Source organism: Plectropomus leopardus, chromosome 22 (genome assembly GCF_008729295.1).
Source record: "Plectropomus leopardus isolate mb chromosome 22, YSFRI_Pleo_2.0, whole genome shotgun sequence".
In the NCBI taxonomy this organism is placed as follows: Eukaryota; Metazoa; Chordata; class Actinopteri; order Perciformes; family Serranidae; genus Plectropomus; species Plectropomus leopardus.
Genome location: NC_056484.1, coordinates 21,283,805 through 21,303,091, shown reverse-complemented (window position 1 = coordinate 21,303,091; position 19,287 = coordinate 21,283,805). Strand labels below are relative to the sequence as shown.

General features: G+C 39.4%; 2 protein-coding genes across 4 annotated transcripts; one reads left to right on the top strand and one right to left on the bottom strand.

The window, feature by feature from the left end:
• The first annotated feature begins 488 nt into the window (after positions 1-488).
• On the top strand, positions 489-6,805 carry cbll1 (Cbl proto-oncogene-like 1, E3 ubiquitin protein ligase). Of its 3 annotated transcripts, none has more exons than XM_042511247.1 (6): positions 489-549; positions 2,048-2,212; positions 3,888-3,994; positions 4,787-4,870; positions 4,961-5,034; positions 5,472-6,805. In XM_042511247.1, the coding sequence occupies exons 1-6, from the start codon at positions 537-539 to the stop codon at positions 6,475-6,477; spliced, it is 1,449 nt and encodes a 482-aa protein (XP_042367181.1). In that variant the 5' UTR covers positions 489-536; the 3' UTR covers positions 6,478-6,805. The 3 variants fall into 3 exon arrangements, with proteins under 3 accessions (XP_042367181.1, XP_042367182.1, XP_042367180.1); XM_042511248.1 differs by having other exon boundaries at positions 499-549; positions 2,045-2,194; XM_042511246.1 differs by having other exon boundaries at positions 499-549; positions 2,045-2,212.
• A 1,621-nt stretch (positions 6,806-8,426) lies between these two features.
• On the bottom strand, positions 8,427-18,149 carry LOC121961716 (chloride anion exchanger-like). Its single transcript, XM_042511776.1, has 19 exons — positions 18,022-18,149; positions 17,704-17,843; positions 16,274-16,384; positions 15,960-16,120; positions 15,546-15,710; positions 14,937-15,089; positions 14,627-14,709; positions 13,281-13,428; positions 12,933-13,046; positions 12,673-12,750; positions 11,919-12,014; positions 11,698-11,804; positions 11,371-11,440; positions 11,170-11,262; positions 10,990-11,085; positions 10,411-10,632; positions 9,540-9,594; positions 9,309-9,445; positions 8,427-8,447 (listed from the first exon to the last, which is right to left on the bottom strand). Exons 1-19 carry the CDS (start codon positions 18,147-18,149, stop codon positions 8,427-8,429), a joined length of 2,178 nt encoding a protein of 725 aa, XP_042367710.1.
• Positions 18,150-19,287: the final 1,138 nt, after the last annotated feature.

Here is a 19,287-nt window from a genome sequence, read left to right as displayed (position 1 = left end):
CATGACCAAATATTGAAATAACAAATTGTTTTTTTTTAATTTTTCGGATTTTGGAATTCGGTTTCTACATCAAATGAACAAATGATACACGTATTAAATCCACCCCCCCCTAAAGTGATTGTCAAAATAAATCATTTCAATGCAAATAATTAAGTGGTATTTATTTTTCAACATTTCTATGGTGATTCATTTTCACAATTTAGAGTTTAGCTCCCAGGAGAAGTCAACCTTGTTGCCTTGCCTTCCAGGGCAGTGATTTATTACAATTTTTTGATCTGCTGCCAAGATAGATAATGATATGAACGCAAGAAACAGTTACAAAGCGGTTATAAAGTAATGTTTATCTGATGTAATATTATTTAAAAAAATAATATTACATTTTTTTCAATTGATTTTTTTTTTTTTTGGGGGGGGGGGGTATTTTTAACCTTTCCTATCTCTTTTTCTTCCCTCCTCTGCTCTTTTCTTTCCTCTTTCCTTCACCTCCTCTCCTCGCCCGCTCTAACCCACAATGCATTGCGTTCACTCGCTGGATCATGGACCAAAGCGGTAAGCAAAATAGTCAGCAGGGCCGACCTTAGCAAACTACTTTTGTGTGATATATATTTTAGCACGCAGGTACATCTGTTGTTCTACCAGCTCTTAAGATAACGTTGTATCATCTTCTGTGTCGGCTGGTTTGCTACGACATGCTGTTTTCCCCCAGAGCAACGTTAAAGCTAGCACGGTCCGTGCTAACGTTAGCTAAGAGTGGCTAACGGCAGAGTAGAACACTTGTGTTCACCGAAAGTTCCCGTCAAGTTTTAATGACTGCATAAGGTCACATGTAATGTTGCAGTCGTGTTTACGCAATTACTATATTGAATTACAAACACAGCATTTCTATATGTCAGTAAACTAAGGTGCAACCGTAAGCTGCTATTGAGTTGGAGCGCGAATGCTAACATACAGTACATCACTAACGTTAGCACAATGCTAACTGGTTTAGCCAAGAGATGCCATAAGTGCTGAAATGTGACACATAGTTCTCAGTTTCTAAGCTTAAGGTTGTAAAGACAGACGGATAAAGTGAAACTAAGGTATTTGCGTTGTCATTAGTGTCTCTGTTTATTCAAAATGACAGCACATGAATAGATTTTACGGACTCTGAATGTATTAGTCTTTCCCTAAGCTAATTATAAGGGCATTGGTGGTGGGAATACTCCCAAATATGTGTATTCAGTAACATTTTTAACAAACTAATTGATTGTAAATCTGTTATGTGATCTTAAACCTTGTAGACAGGTAGGGGTCACTGTCATACGCCTTGTCACCGGGCATTTTGCACATCCAACTTTTAAACCGTCTCTAAAGGGCATTTTTAATGTCACTAATTTTCCAAAAATTGTTAGGGGTCCCCTGATATTGTTTTTTTTTAGGGCCAATTCAGATTTTTAGAAGTTAATGATACTGATAACCGATATTTGAAACTTATATGCATTTAAAATAAAATTGAAAATCTTTCAGTGAATATTTAGAATTTGGAATATAACAAACTCCAACACAAAACTTTGTTTAAACGTCCTTGGCGAATGTTTAATTAATACTGAAACAGTCAACATCATATACAGTAAGTTTCTAGCAACTTTTTTTAGAATTAACATAAAGTCAAGCAAACTTTTAAATAAAAAATTAATAAATAAAAATAGCTCCCTGAGATCGTAAAGCAAAAGTCCCTCCTATGCTGACACTTTCTTTGCACTTTTCAGTCCATTGATGTTATTGGTGATCATAAAAAATAATATACCTATACAGATAATCGGTAAAATGCTAAATTTCGGCCTTAGTAGTCGTCCAGGGCAATAATCTGTCGACCCCTTATTAATATTCAGTCTGATTTCCCCTTTCCCACTGGTCATTTCAACTCTGTACTATCATTTACAAAACCAGATTAAACAGGTGTAACTTTGACTGAATGTTAGCATGTCACTTCAGTCCATGTTGTGTGATATTTTTGGGGTATATGAAATTATGCAGTATTTTTTTGCGCTACTTTTTTCCCTAGCAGACAATGATCTTCAAGGAAGCGATGGCTCAGGGAGTTTGGGAGGCCCGGATGTTCGCAGACGAATCCCCATCAAACTCATCTCCAAGCAGCCCATAAGGAGCAAACCTCCGCCCCGCACCCAGAGGCCCGGCGGCAGGCCGTGTAAAAGTGAGGCTGGAGAAGATGGTAGGCACATTGTGCAGTGTGCTGTTCTGTAGTAGCTAGGGTTGCAGCGGTATACCACTTTTAAGAAATAATGTAGCATAAAAATGGGCAGTTATCATACTGTGTACATTTGCTTACATAAGATATTGAGAAAAAAAAAATGCAACCAGACTGACAATCTCACCTGCACCCCCCTTACCTTATTGATTATATGGAATACTATTTACTTCTATTTAATAAAATGATTTTAAGTTTCAATTATAATTAAGCATTTGTTCAACAACAACAACAACAACAAAAAAAACAACCTATGTTTTAATTCGTTTTGGAGTCATTGTTTTTGATACTAATATCATGAAACCATGATATTTTTGTGGGAAGGTAAACGTTCCATGAAAATACCATACAGTTGCAACCCTAGCAGTAGCCAAGTCAAAAGTTTGACCCCCTTTCCTCTTTGCCAATGCAGTTTTCCTGTTATGCCTCATGTCATTATCATGTGTATGAGTTTTTACAGCATGTAGTTTTTGTCAGGTGTTCCAGTAAGGAAAATTTGCATTGTTTTATGGGGGTTCTCCTAACTGGGTGTCTCAGGACTAGGATTTAGATCATGTCTAATTATAAAGGAAAATAAATACTCTGATTAGAGTTTCAGGTCCTTTTGTTGATGTTTTTTAGAGAATGAAAACTATACATGACATTGTGCAATTTACCTTTGCACCACCAGAGGGTGCCAATGAATCACCTACTGTGTCCATAATTGACCATAGACTGCAACCCAAATAGAGTGTCCCAGGCATGACATTTTTCTGTAGGCCAACCTGGAAGCTAATGTCACCCTGGTTCCCTCATCACAAATCCAGTGGGATTTTTCCATTGTATTTTGGATAATTGCAGAAATGAGCTCTGTGGTAAACAAAGTTTGTGATGCTTAAAAGTTTAGTTAATCAAGACAGTTTTCACAAACTGACACCACTTTTATGATTTTTGAAACCTGACTGCAAATGGCAGGAGTAAAAAAGCTACTGTTTAGGCTAAAAGAAACTACACTACCACTGCATCACCACCGCTACAAGGCTGCAAATCAGTGTTTAGCATGATGATGTTATGTTGTCTCATTTAGCCTTTTGTTAGCAACTTTTTTTCCCTTACTGTTTGTGATTGGGGTATTTATGGATGTATTTACAGTATGCCGTAGAATAAAATGATGAAGTATCTTCAGTTTGTCTTAATCACAGATCTTAAGGCCAAAAACCCATTCATAAAACCACTGACTTTGAGACGAGGGAACAGGAGGTGCTGAAATGCTAACGGATTTCCAGGTTTTAGGACCCATTACTGGGGTTCTCATTAATCAGTGGATGATCCTACAAAAAAAGCCTCCTCGATTATTGTGTCAAATGTAGTATTACATAAACATTGACCTCTGGACATACTATGCAGCCTCGTTTTCCTTTAACAGTTTAAAGTTGAGTGTGCCAAAATATCAAACTGTTAGATTTGTGATCCTGAGAAAGAAATAGAATTATATGTTATCGTATTTTTTTTTTTCTTTTAGTTGTTAACATTGTAGAGATATCTGCAGTAATCAACACACTGACATCCGGTCACAGCTCTGTCAAGCCTCTCGGGTACTTCAAGGCTGTCTTTGTTTTACTGCATGACATCATTAACATTTGTCTGTTGTGTGTTACAGATAACTTTGGCTTCAAACAAGAGGAGAGGTTTGACTGTGGGGCTAAATCTGGGGATGTGTTTGCAGGTCAGAGGAGATTCCCCCAGGCTATGTTTTGGGACTATAAGGTACATCACCTGTGGGGAGTGAAACGACGCAAAAGCCCCAAAGGGTTTAAACAGAAATTAATGACAACCACTTAATTATGACAGGATGTTGCCCTCCAGATAATGATACCAGACTGATTTAAATGATTATCTTCCTGTTTTTCCTGATGTGGGGAGTTCTCATATTCAGTCTCTCGGACCAAAATCCGATCAACTGTAAAACCAGGCAGTGCCATTTAAGAATACATCAAGATTATCTCACTGCACTGCCTATTTATGCTCTAAATGTTTTCAGAAAAACATTTTAGTGCCCTGTTTAGCTGTTATAGTTAAGTATATGAACGGGAAGTGGGCAACATATTGCTTCCTGCACAGAGAATAGAGTCAGAAAAAAAAAACTTTAGGAAAAAGCTGAGATCAAACAGTTAAACTAATCAGTGCTGATCAAATATAAATCAAGATTCTGTTCCTGAGTTGCCTATTTCTCACTTCAAATGTTTTCAGAAAACCTGTTTTAACTGTAATATCGATTGATCGATTCATGCTGACTGGCTTCTATTGTTGCACATACACGAGTTCTCATTATTTTTGCAGCGGGAGTGTTTATTAGTCTGGTGGGACACAGTGTGTTCTCGTTGTTGTAGGCTTTCTAATACTTGACCCAAAGCTACCCTTTTTGCTGATTTCTCTTGTAATATAACACTAATTTTAAAAATACTTGCAATTTGCTACTGCATGGACAGCCTAGTTTTATTAAAAGGCAATCTTTTCAGCAATTAAATTTCTTTAACTTTTTTTCTTCTATTTTAACAGTTAAATTTGATTGGAGAAAGGGATGAAGTACCAATTCACTTTTGTGATAAATGTGGGCTTCCTATCCAGCTCTATGGGCGCATGGTATGTATTTTATTTAACTCTTTTGACTCTTTTTCTACAGGCAGTCAAAGAAAATTGTTCATGTGTAACTCTTGTCTTCCAACCCCTCAGATCCCCTGCAAACATGTTTTCTGTTACGACTGCGCTCTGCTTCATGAGAAGAAAGGAGAAAAGATGTGCCCCGGGTGAGCTTTCTGGACACCTTTTTACCATTTAACCCTTTAAAACCTGCTGCGACATCAGTTTTCTTCTGCTGGTTTCTGATGTTTTTCACAAGCTATTTAGCCCTTTGAAACCTAAGCAAATCGGCTTTATTTCTTTCTAAAACATGGGGAAAAAGACAGAAAACAATCCAAATATTTATTTTTAATTTAAGTTTGTTGTGTGTGTGTGTGTGTGTGTGTGTGTGTGTGTGTGTGTGTGTGTGTGTTGTTTTTTTTTTTTTTCTGCATTTTTTGGGTCTTTGTTTACTCATTCTGTGCTACTTTTTGGGCCATGTCTTGTTAAGTTGCTCATTGTCTTCTCCCCATGTTTTTTAAAGAAATTAAACCAATTTGCTAAGGTTTCAAAGGGTTTTTCACTATTTTTCTTTGTGTCAATGAATTTTTGTCCCCATGTTCAGCCTCACCATGTACAACTGCACAGACCCAGTGCAGCGCATCGAGCAGTGCCAGCGCGGCTCCCTCTACATGTGCAGTGTTGTGCCAGGATGCAAGCGCACCTACCTGTCCCAGCGTGACCTGCAAGCCCACGTCAACCACCGTCACATGAGGGCAGCCAAGTCTTCCAGTGGTCGTCAGGACTCTGTGCACCTGCCCCCTGCATCTGATGTCCCCGAACGTTTCCGTGTTCCTCCGCCTCACTTACCCAAGAACCATGTTCACCTGCCGAACCCGCTCCAGCACGGCAGTCACGACCCCTACAGTCAGCCGCCCCCGCCAACAGGTCACGAAGCTCCGCCCCCAAATGCTCTTGGTCCTGAGACATTCCGCATTGCCACGGTAACAACTCGTAAGCACAGCAATCTCATCACTGTGCCCATCCAAGATGACTCTTCCTCAAGGGAGCCCCACTCTGGAGGCCCTGGTCAGCCACCCCACCACCACCCTGGGGACTATCCTGGCCAGCCACCTGTAGTCTCTCACTCTCACCACATGATGGCGCCACCGCAACAGCACTTTGGCCCCCCACCTCCCCCGCCACCTCCTATCAGCCACCCAATGCAGCATCCTCCCCAGGGCTCTGGTACACCACACATGGTGTACAACCAAGCTCCTCCTCCCCCCATGTCCACAGCTCCCCCACCAATCACTCCACCACCAGGCCACATCATGGGCCAGATGCCCCCCTATATGAATCACCCACCCCCAGGGCCTCCACCGCAACACAGTGGCCCCCCAGTCAACGCCCCCCCACCTCATCACTATAACCCCAACTCCATGCAGCAGTTCCCCGAAGACCAGGGCACCCTCAGTCCCCCGTTCAGCCAACCGGGAGGTCTCAGTCCTGGGATGTGGCCCGCTCCGAGAGGGCCCCCACCTCCACGAATGCAGGGTCCTCCTCCCCAGGGCCAGATGCCCGGACCACACCACCCAGACCAGGGCCGCTACCGACCTTATTATCAGTAAACTGCCAACTGAATGGATGGGCAACAGTCTGTGTCATTCTGTTCCATACCACTTGTCTGAATAATGTGATAGTAGACCTCAGGGTTACATGATGTAACTTTCATTTTGATATGACATTTGCCCCAAAGCAAATGTGTGTGTGCTGCACATCTTAGTTAAGTGTCTGAACTCCCCACCGAACTTACAATAGACTTGGAGAAGAGCAGGAATGTCCCCTTTTTTTTTTATAGCGTATGGTAAATATTTCTGTATATATGTTAGCTGATTTCACGCATATGTACTGTACATTGAAAGACGCTAACGATGTCTCAATAAATTTTTAACGGCAGATGTGCATCTCATCTTTGTTTGGTATGACTAAAGGATCACAAGTTGGTTTGTTTTGTTTTGATGGTTTTTGGGAGCAACAGTTAGCATGTTGACATGTGACGCTTTTTCGAAAGAAAGACTTTTGGCAATAACCTAATATGTGGTATTTGATAAGAAATCCTGTCAGCCACTTGGATATGGCTGGTTCTTTCATTTCCCCAGTCTGAAGAACTTCCTCTACTCATGTCTGCCAGTTTGTTTTTCAGTGAAAGTAAAATTAACACACCTCATGTTTAGAACTAAAAAATGCCTTGTTTTTGTAATGCCTCAATGTTGGTGATAGCCATGGCCGGAGGCATCATCTTTATATCTTCTCCATATATCCTATTCTCACGATTGAGGATAGCTCAAGAATACCTCAAAGAAATTTCCTCAGATTTGGCACGAATGTCCACGTGGACTCAACAATGAACTGATTAGATTCTGGTGGTCAAAAATCCAAGGTTACTCTGGCATCGTGTCCATCTCATTCTTGTTAACACATGTCAGAATGGCTTTTAGGGAATCTCCGCAACTTTGGCACAAACATCCACTCAGACTTAATTATTAACTTATAAGAATTTGGTGGTCAAAGGTCATAAAAACACCTTCAGGAAATTCCTTCAAATTTGGCACAAATGACCACTTGAACTCAAGGGTGAACTTGGGAAGAATTTGGTGGTCATTGGTCAAGGTCACCTTGACTCCATGACAATTTTATTCATGTAAACATGTTATTTCAATCCCTGAAAATTGGCACAAACATCCACTTGGACTTTGGGATGAACTGTGACCTCAATCATGTTTTTGGCCATAACTTTAGAATCCATAAGCCAAATTATGACACAATTTCACATGGGCGTCTAACGGGATAAAATAATGAAGTGATGGCATTAGATATCCAAAAGATCAAAGGTCAACTTCACTGCGGCATTATACTGTTGTGCAAAAACTCTTTTGTCTATTATTCAGCACCAGTAATTCTAGTTCTGCCTGGTTGAAGTAAACACTCCAGGATTTCAGCTCAGTTCCTTGTTTATCAGGGATTAGCAGATACTTTGGCGGCTGGTTGTCTTCCCCGGGTCCTTTTATCACTTACACATTTTCAGTATTGGTTTCGAAAAAGGAAATTCTCTTTCAAACTTTGCACTTCAGCATTTGGAGGGAAGCGACAACTCACATTTTTGTCAATAAATTTTGCTTGTGTTCAGGTAATGTTTAAAATTTCACACACATTTGTGGAGTATTTAAAATGCAATGTGATTGACACAGTGAACACATTTAACACCTCTTGTTACGCTAATTCTTTATTTAATCTTAAAAATATATTCATTTATTATAGAAATGGTGTGAAAAAGGACATATAGTAACACTGTCATGTGACAACAAAGGTTGGATCAACTATAAAAATCACACGATGAACTTCAGTAGACTTTTACCTAAACCACATTTCAAAATAAAACTCATTGACTTAATATACAAGATATTTGCTTAGTCAGTTGTTCCGTGGTTGTATGGTGGCAACAGTATTGAGCGGTATATTTAACAGCACTCCGATGTGGTCTGTGATCCAAGGGGTGTTCCTGGAGACAGTCGCTCTTCTAGAGTCTGCTATCTGCTAACTGCAAACAAAAAGTGTGTCAGAGTTCTTAAACAATAAAAACCAAAGCATTATAAGAGCTATAATACACAGGATGACTCACACAGACTTTTATCTGCTCCAGTTAAAGTCTCGTGTTGCATTTGGTTTTGGTTTTTAAGACTCAAATTTGGCCCACAATAAGGTACCAGGTTGTCCACTTACCATTTGGATTCATTAATAGATTTTAGTTTTTATTTGTTAAACTACATTTTAGTCATGTTCATCAACAATATTGTATGTTGATATTGTCACAGTATGGTTTGTTATTCATAGAAAAAAGGTCCTTAAACACATTTACTCAGCTGAAAATTAAAGAAATTAATAGTGCTCCTCAGTGACTGCAAGAGCCATGAAATCTGCTGTGGATATTCATGGTCCCCAGTGGATTAACTGTAATGTTCTCAGGGGCCTTCTGACCCTTCCTGCTATTTCAATGGCTGAAATTCCACTTGTACGCAATAAATGTCAATGTTTAACCAGCTGTAAACGATTCAATTTTGAGAATGTGTTCATGGTCCCCACAGGATAAATCTGTGACCATCTCGATAGAAGATTAAAAAAAAGCCTAACCAGTTATTATAGGCAAGTCTGTACTGCCCTCTGCTAGAAACACTGACACTTTTTTCTGTGGTGTAATTCGATTTGGAATCACAGTAAATGTCATGTAATCATATCAAGGGCATCAAACCTTTGATTATAAGGACGCTGTGACCTTTCTTCCAATGCCACCCCAAGGTTAAAACTGATAGTTTTAGTTTCATGACACATACAACTAAAATACAGTACTAAGTACAGAAACAATTATATAAACAATATTTGTTGTATAAATAATTTCTCTTACCACCCAGCCTATACTTTTGTCCTCCTTGTGTTTTTCCAGCACATGGAGCATGGCGTCATGAAGGGTCGGGAAGAACATGGAGGTCTGAATCTCGTCATCGAAGAACATACAGTTGTGTAGTTTCTCCAGGATGTACACTGTCAACACATGAGAAGCATGTCTCAGGTTTTTAATGGCAACATTTACAGATTCTGAGATGTTTGACTTTTACGAAATGCTGATGAAACTCACCGTCACAAGAAACAATGTAAACATCCACACCAACACGGAGGAGCTCTCTGAGTGTCTGTGGAAAACAGTGAGTTTTATATGAGGCAATCTTATAGTTGCGAGAAACTGTTAGAGTATAAAGTATGGAATTACATATGCAACTGATTGCATAAGGCGGGGTTGTCTCATGGCGAGTACAGATTTGTATATTTTCTGACATTAAGTATTATGGCAATATTGTATTCAACATACTCCTATTTTTATTAGATCTTGTATTTCCTTTTTCCTTTTTTGTTCACAAGACTGTATGAAAGGTCTGTCCTAAGAAAAATCTGCTGTTGAGGAAGCAGTTTTCAGCAACTATAATTCATTTGTAATAAATGTAATTGCTGTTGTCCAAACTGCATCAACGGAAAATCAGAGGAAACAATTTATTCATTAATCAATTAGCTGATCAAAAGTAATATAATGGCCAACAGTTTTTAGAACTGAATCATAGTCATCTTTTGAGGAAAAATGCCTAAAATGTACTGGTTCAACCTTTCTAATGGGAATATTTTCTGTTTTTTCTTACTCTTATATGACAGTAAATTTAATACCTATTTGGTTTTGGACTGTTGGCTCGGCAATTAACAGACTTATTCTATGGTTTAGGTCTGAGGACAATTTCTCCTGCCATTAATAATTAAGGAAATGCTTGGTGGGTCGTATTAGAGGGTAGAAGCAGACAACCTCCTCAAGGAAGTAAAGGTGAGAAGCAATAGTGAACTGTTTGTTTGAAAGATGGAAGTGGCCATACTGTGAAATTCTGCCACTGACTGTTACTTTCTCAGCCTCACAAACAGCATTTCTTAAGCTCCAGTATGTGGGAGACCCCTGAATGGCTTTGTACCGTTTTGAGTCCCTTCAGTCCAGAGATGTCCAAGAAGGAGACAGCAGCAAAGTCCAGAATCAGGCTGTGGAGGTCCACTCTGGGAACACTGATGCTGAGGGGAATCTCGCCATTCCAGTCTATGCAAAGAGGAAGGTCCTTGAGGTTAGGGGACGGATCCAAATCCTCATCATTCATGCAAGAGTCACCAGCCATATGACGGTATGAACCCCTTGTTCCTTTCTGTTCAACAGGAAAGAAGACTTAAAAGGATAGTTCAGATATTTTAAAGTGGGGCTGTATGAGGTACTGATCTATAGTCAGTGTATAACATACAGTAAATGTTAGCAGGCACACCTCCAGTTTGGAGTCCGTTTCGCTGCTTCCCTCATTCTCAGAAGTACATTGCTTAGTTTCGGTGTTGGACTCCTGCCTGCTTCTCCAAATTAGAGGCATGCCGACTGCCATCTACTCTGTGTTCTAAACTGACTATGGAAAAGTACCTCATACAACCCCACTTCACAAACTCCAAAATATCCCTTCAAAGCTTTTTGGAAGAACATTTTAAACCACTCAGTAGTTTCTTGTTTGAGGTCTCACCTCTTTAATTTCATCATCCCTGTCCTTCAACAGTTTCCTGATTTTGCTCAGAGCCTTGTTCCGTTTCCTCAAAACCCTCAGAGGGTTGAACCCAACCTGAAACAGACACATGTTCAAACGCGTGTATTTTCTGAGAAAAACAAACTGAAGTAGAGGAGAGGGTAGATGTGTCCCACATACAGCCTCTATGAGCTTGTCCCTGAAGAACTCAACATTGGCGAAGAAGATAGGCGAGGGTATCCTGAAGATTTTTACTCCCTTTGGTTCGAAAATCTGACAAGAAGCACATGAAAAAACAAATGCAATTGAGGAGGATATCATGATATGGACGTAAATCTTTCAGTAGTATTGTGTTTGTTTTATTTCATTTAACATACTTACATGCATGTAATCTTTGCGGTCTTTGTAGAGGTCCGTCCCTGGGATGTTAGCCAAGACAGAACAGCGGGGGCTACAAAGACATGAAGAGGGTCTTGGTCACACTACTTCATTTTTCTATTCTCTATATAACCCTTTATTTTAGGCAATAAAAAATCTCATAAGGTAGAAAAGTGCACTCCGTTAAAGATTATGTATGTTGTTTTAGGAGATGCAAACAATCCATTTTGTCGTTTAGGTATGATAAACTATATTGTAAACTGTATTTGGGTCATGATACAATATTTTGTCCACTATAGTGAATCTGAAATTTTGTAATTATGCCTTTACAATTGAGTCCTCAAGATGACAGTGATTAGCTCCACCCCCAAGCCCACCGCCAGACCAAGATCCAGTCCCAGTAGGATGGCACCCAGACATGTTCCCACCCACACCACCTGCAGACAAACACCTGAGGTCAAACACTGAACGACTGGGACGAGGAAATAAGTATGCGAATACTGAAAATCTTGTTTTATGGCAGTGAACTGAGATTTTTTTTAAACACCTACACATTCTATTTTGTCCCTCCTCCATAAGTAGGGGATTTCTCTGAACTGCATCAGCATGCCCTTCAGGTTGACAATGACCAAAGCACCCAGGACAGACTGCAGGGAGGTCAAATATTAAGGGTATGTGCAAGAAAAAAAACAATTAGACCTGTTGATACACAATCAAAACTGAGTTTTTCATATATGAATTAATGTAGCAGAAAAATCAGATTCTCTTTCCATATACATATATTATACAGATATTTTATATATCATATATCTTTATATATACTTAATGGCATTAGCCCTTAACCCCTTGAAACCTGAGCAAACTGGCTTGATGTCTTTAAAAAAACATGTGAAGAAGGCAATGAGCAACAAAAGAGGAAATTACCACAAACTTACTAGAAAATTAGTACAAAATACAAGAAAATTAAAATATAAATATTACAAAAAGAAAAAACATTTAAATAAACAACAACAAAGAAATTACCTTTGAAAAGGTGCTTATCAAATTATATTAATTTTGTAATATTGTTTTTCCTCAACAGTTTCCCCTAGCTTTTAAAAAAATATATTTTTTGATCTACTTATTTCTTGCAACTTGTGGAATAATTCTTCTAAAGTTGCTCATTGCCTTTTTTCCCCCATGTTTTTGAAGGAAATTGCACCAGTTTGTTCATGGCTCAGAGGTTTAAATACTTTGACAAGGCATCTTAAAGCAGGAAAAGAAAAGTGATGTGAGGTTTCAAAGAGTTAAAGAGGTGGGTCTCACCGTGGGGAGCGGCTCCAGCAGGAAGCCAAGCCACAAAGTTACAATCATTGTCATCAGGGCCGAGATCAGCCCTGCAATCTGCATTAAAAAAAAAAAAAAAAAAGTTAATGTTTGATTTTAACATCCTGATGAAGGAATGAAACGTCATATAAACCAGACTGTAAAGCAGCACAACAGCAAATCTTTTTGGAGACAAATATCTGTGTGTACTGACCTAGTAAAAGCTTGTAACGCAAGAAACACTGAGTTTGTTTTCTGACCTGTGTTTTGCCTCCTGCGCTCTCCTGCACAGCCGTCCTGGAGAGCGCTGTGCTAGCTGCAAACGACCTGAAGCTTGCACCAAATATGTTGCTGACCCCAAATGCAATGAGCTCCTGGGAAAAATGAAAATATAACTTTGTTTTGACTGTAGTGACTCACTAAGACCTACCATTTTACATTAAACACAACACATTAAAGCTCAACCCTTGAGATTTAAGCAATACTCAATACAACTTTATGTCTTCATGACAAAAATTACAAGCACCCATTCTAGCTTTGTATCAGTCACCAATTAACTTTTCCTCTGTCAGAGCCAAACGAGGATCGACAGGGTTAATGTCACTCACCTGGTTTCCATCAATGGTGTAGTCATGTTTGATAGCGTAGACTTTGGCCACAGAGAAGGCAACAGCAAAACCCACTATGGCTATAGGAAAAGCCTCCACAGCGCTGTCCTGGATCACCTCCACGCTGGGCGCAGTAGGTGGCTCATACCTGAAACATAATTGTGTTTAACTGTGCATTCAAAGAATCTGAGGAGTGCTTAAAGTACTATACTTAAATAGGCACTTTACCAATTGATGCTACTTTAAACTTCTATTTGACCACAAAGGGAAATTTTGAGGCCTATTTTTCACCCCACTACATTTATCTGACAGTTTTAGTCACAACTTTAAGACTGTACATTTAAACAAACGACAGGTTTATAAAATACAATACATTGTTAAAGATTAAAGCAGTGGTTCATGACATTTATAGTGTCTGACTAGGTGAGGGGAGGGGATAGTGCAAACCAGGGAAGGAATGTCAATTATTTTTTTAAGCACTGGTGGAGGAATATTATTGCTTACAATTTTAAAAGGTTTATATTTTGTATTTATTTTAAATGCCCTTTAAACCCCCAGGATTGAATGGAATCTTTTAATTTAAGATCACAAAAATTTCGTAAGTAATTGTAGCTACATTTAGCTACATTTCTTATGGTCCTTGCCTAAAAAATGGGAAACAAAAGCACCCATTGCCAAAATCCTTTATGTTGTTAACACAAGCTTGATAAAATTTCACTTTTTGCTCTACATTTTGGTTTTTTGGGTTTTTGTTTTTTTTTACTTTTTTTTGGGAAGGGTCAAGATTCAACAAAAACAACAACAAAAACTGAGGTCACACCTCTGCCAACCCCCTCCTCAATTTAAGTACAATTTCTTGAAATAAAACAATGTTGAGGTGGGGACATGTCTCCACAAAATGTTCATATGTTTTAATTTAATAAACCTTTTTAGGTAAATATTTCCAATATTTCACAAAAAATGAACATGTATGGGTGTAGGATATCTCTGTTTGTCTTGTTTCCTCTCATTAATCATCTCACAACCCCTCAGATTTATTTTGTGACCCTTTAGAAGGGGCCCAACCCTTAAGTTGGAAACCACAGGATTAAAATAACCCTAACCCTAACCCTAACCCTAACCCTAACCCAAGCTCAACCTCAACTAATTAGCAGCTTACCAACAAAGCACAATCATGCTTAGACACTGATGCTTCAGTATGGACAATCTTTAACATAGATTGTATATTAGTGGATCTAATGCATTTTAATATAATTCAGTCTTGTTCAGAAGAAATGCTCTAACATTTAATACTCTTAGTATATTTTACCTGTCATCTACAAATGACAGCAGAATGTGAAACTTACCCACCAACCATTGTGCCAATAATGGTAACATTATATCTTGTCTCGAAGTTGAAGCCATAGGAAACCCCACAAGCTATGATAGTCTGTGTGAATGGAAAAGACACCACTGAGTAACAGCTCTCAAATACCAGACTGCCCCAAACCAGTGAAAGTTTTTGTAGCTTTATCACCACACATATGATGTTGTCAACTAACAAATTAACCTTTATACTTTGGGGAAACTGCAACAATGTAAAGTTTACATGATTATAGGATAAATGGTAATTATCTAAGATTTACATGATTTGTAGTGAATTATATAAAGTCTCACCATGACAGCCTCAATGGGGATGGGAACAGGCAGCTTGGCTTTGAATCTGTCATTTAGCTCTTTCACAATGAAAACTGCCACCATGATCACTATGGACATCACCAGGTCACAGATGTTGGTGGAGGTGATTTGGACAAAGACCTTCTCTAGGGTCTGCATAGAAGAGGCACAATCTTTAATAAGGTAAAACTCAAAGGCAAACCACATGATCATGCTACAGAAATCATAAAAATGCCATATCACTGAAAGCTGCCTTAGTGTATTTTGGACAAACCCGCTTTCTTTCAGTCTACAGTGTACCAGTGTACTGTGATACATCAGATGATGGCAGATGTCCAAACTACTGGAGAGCAATATTTAATCTTCATGTAACTCAACAGCATTAGCTTTCACATGCAGGAGGTGATCTGTATAAATATATCCAGTACTGCTTTACAATGAATTGATGTTGTCCTGGCGGCCTCTAAATGTTATTGGACGTCCGTCTGTCAAGAATTAAGAAAAATGAAAAATGTTTTTCCTCTTTTTGTGAGTGATAATCTGTCTAGTTCCAAATGTAAAATTGCATAGGCAACAATAACTTAACTGTCAGATACATCCTAGACTTACATAAATGATAGACAGTGGTCCACTGATGCCTGGAACAGTCAACCCCAACACAAACTTGAGCTGGGACACCAGGATGTGAACAGCAGCTGCTGTGGTGAAACCAGAAACCAAAGTGTCGGACAGGTACAAAACAATGAAGCCGACCTGAAGTACGCCCATGGCAAGCTGCATGGCACAGAAAAAATAAGGGATAAAAAGATTCTTTCTAGAACATACCGTATGGTATGATATGGTATGGTATGGTATGGTATGGTATGGTGTGAAATGGTATGGTACGGTATGGTAGGAATTGGTATGGTATGGTACTGTAGGGTACGGTGCAATACAGTACGATAAGAAATGGTATGGTATGGTATGGTATGGTATGGTATGGTATGGCATGGTATGGTATGGTTGGTATGGAGTCAGATCTACTTGAAAAATTCCCACGAGAAAGGTCAGAGAGTAGGCCACCAGGACTCTCTGCTCAGTCTTGTTCAGGCCCTCAAAGGAAGTGAAGTTAGCCGGTGTTCCTAAGTCCGGGACCAGGCGGACCACCACAGCCCCTACCATCAGGCTCAGGACTGGGAAGGCCCCTGCGAAAGGTGGGTTTCGGGGGGGAGAAAAGACACTGTTCAACCATATCTTAAATCCTCTTGTATTTCTACTACAAGTCTCTGTTAATTCAAATTTGCAGTCCTTACTACTATATGTCACTGAATCCTAAACACTGAGCATGCATGACATACCTACAGATATATGTCTTGAAGAGCCGAGGAAGAAATATGTAAGCATGGGGAAGAAAGCTGTATAGAGGCCGTAGCTCGCAGGCAGCTCGGCCAGCAGAGCGAAGGCCAATCCTAGGTGAGAAGATTTCAACAAAAATTGAAATTTAAGTCAAACAGCTCTGAAAAGGGAATCAAATGAAACATAAAAAGCTCCCAGAAATTACCAGTTACTTTTTCTGCCCTATAAGTTAGTGCATAGAAGGGGAGTAACTTTTAGAAATTGGCTGCTAAGTTGCAAGAAGAGGCAAAACCTATGGTTGCATTGGCTAATGCTTGCTTTTGAATGTTGAAATTAAAACCTCTAGTTGACAACATTTGGTGCAGACATTTACATCTGATCAAAACAAGATGATGTATCTCAGTTTGCATTCTACCATACTTACGTTTGTTATTTCGCGTAATTACGTTCACACTGAAAATATGGTTAAATGCAGTGCACTATGAGAATTAGGATGGTGTACTCATAATCATCGAAATGTTAAGTGCGCCTGACATTTCTCATCGTCAGTGATCATCATCTTAGTTACACAGTGTAGGGGGAGGGACTATCAAACTTTTGAAAATGGTAGCATAGAGAGCTGCAGTGGTTGCATTTGTTCCAGTACACAATCAGACAAGCCAGCAGATATTTTGGCAAGTGACAGCTGTGGTCAAATGTTTGCAGTAGCCTAATGCTCTGTCCAGTTACCAATAATGATAAGAATTGATCAAATGTTGCAATCATCACTGACGGTAAGTGAACAACACATTCTAGCTGGTAAGCTAGAAGACGCCCCTTCGGGCACCAAATCTGTGTGTTTTCAGCAGCACATCGCATTGTTTCCAAGTGAAATTTCTGGTTCCAAAACTGGGTGTTTTGTTTGCTAAATTTGGGTGTTTTTCATTGACACATCCTGTCGTTTCCCACATCCAGCATTTCCCAATGGCTTTTTCCAAGGACGTTTGAGCCAACAAACCTGGGTGTTTGTCACTGACACATGGCACTTATGAGTAGCATTTGGGCCTCCAAGCAGTGTTTGGGCCTGGGTCATTGCATTTCCAGCAGCTTTTGTGCCATCAGACTTGAGTATTTTATGCCAAAATATGATCTTTTCCTAACCATACCAAAGTGATTTTTTTGCCTAAACCAAATTACACTTCAACCACAACATTAGGAAATGGAAAGTTTCAGTGTGTACACTACAAAATACATAATCTGCACATGCATTTTCTGCTGTTTGGGTTGTACGTTCATTTGCAGTGTCAGTCATCCAATATTCTGTAACAAATAAGCCGATGATGTTCATGCTGTAGAGCAGTAAGGGCGAAGGTGCACTTGGTTGCTTTGAGTGCAATAACAATGATAGGACTCTGCAGCCACAGATTCAAACTCTCTTTGTCCTGCACCTCACCTTGCATAATGGCCACCAGTCCAGTGCTAATCCCAGACACCACATCACCCAGCAGCCATTCTTTAATCCGATAGATCCTCATCCAGCCAATGATGGGCAGAAGAGAGAGCACTGCATTCTTGGCACGTTTTGAATCACAGCTGGATTTAACAGAAATAAAGAGCTAATCCACTTTATCTGATGAAGGCTGACTTTTCCTTGGACATAATTTTATGTACCGTCTTTCATTGTCTGACACCATTTAGCATAAGATTTTAAACCGCACATTGAGTCACATCAAAGACGGTGATCCGGATTTCTAAAGAAGGATTTACTTACGTCAGGAAGTGTTTCACATGGTCCAGGGTTGTTTTGCGCACCCTGTGGATTTTCTCATAATCTTCAGCAAAGCTGTCCTCTGAGTACACGGGTCTGGCCACTGCATACTGTTTCCTAAAAGTCACCATCCTCACACCTCAGGTTGGTATTCTAATGTTAAAGTTTTGGAGAAAGCTTCCTCAAAGGACCTTTGCCTGTTGCTTTCCTGTACAGCGTTGTGAGTCTGTGTTTATCTAATCTGTGATCTGAGATCAATCTCATCACTATGTCACTTTTTCTTAAGTATGTTCAATCATTAACACAGATTTATGATTCATCGTGTGATTCATGTCTTTAGTTCAGTCACTTCTGAGATGAGATTATGGATGATTAGTATACTACATGCTCAGTATGAAGTCAAGTGAAAAGGGATAGATCAGGTTAATTTTAAAAAAAAGAAATGGAACCAGATACTTTTGCGGATGTAATGTTGGAAAATCAATGAAGAAACAACAGTTGCACAACGTAATTACAGTGTTGTATTGGACAATATGAGGTTCCTTGGTGTAGCAGCCCATCAGAAAATATCAGTGGAGTACTATAAACTGTTAGCTTCAGTATGGAGTCATTTGTCAAACACAAATGTGGTGCCGACCTCAGAACCATTGGGGGAACCACTGAGGAAACCATTGCCATTGCCTGGAGCTTGGGAACTTGCTCTGCTACAGTGTTTGGCTGGGTTGTGTGTGTCAAGTAGCATCTGCAGGAATCCCAGGACCCAAGATTTCCCAGCAGAACATTGCATACCGAGATGATCAGTGTTATTCATTTCACCTGAAGTGGTATCTTCTTAAAATAGACAACCAAAGGCATCTATTGGTACCAACCATGTCGGCTTAACTTGATGGAAATGGGAATAAATAACATTCAAATGTTAGGCTACATTTTGGTCAGGGAACAACTGGCATGGGCATTTTCCAAAGATGTCTCTTGATTTCTCACCTCAAAGAAAGTGTTACCCAAAAGTGTCACCTGAACTTAAGAGGGTTTGTTCTCAACAAATGTTTCCTTCCTTACAGTCAATATAGTCCTTCAAATTACAGCTGTATATTTGTCTTCAAGGTAAAGGACAACCAGCCAATTTGAAGGACAAACTGGCCAAAACATGAATTGATACCATGTTAGAACAGGTTTGTTTGAGTAGTTGCTAATTACCTTGATATAATGCTTTGACATGTTGAATTGAGCAAAGGTGAGTATAATCAGGTTGCAGGTAAGTAGGGACAG

Bases quoted from the DNA above. Each gene is read 5' to 3' on its own strand.
- cbll1 (XM_042511246.1), top strand. The intron at 2,213-3,887 runs GTAGGCACATTG...TGTGTGTTACAG, and splicing joins AAGTGAGGCTGGAGAAGATG to ATAACTTTGGCTTCAAACAA. The intron at 3,995-4,786 runs GTACATCACCTG...CTATTTTAACAG, and splicing joins CTATGTTTTGGGACTATAAG to TTAAATTTGATTGGAGAAAG.
- LOC121961716 (XM_042511776.1), bottom strand. From the start codon at position 18,149: ATGGTGACTTTTAGGAAACAGTATGCAGTGGCCAGACCCGTGTACTCA. The intron at 15,711-15,959 runs GTAGATCTGACT...TGTGCCATGCAG, and splicing joins TTCTCGTGGGAATTTTTCAA to CTTGCCATGGGCGTACTTCA. The intron at 9,446-9,539 runs GTGAGTTTCATC...ATGTGTTGACAG, and splicing joins TTACATTGTTTCTTGTGACG to TGTACATCCTGGAGAAACTA.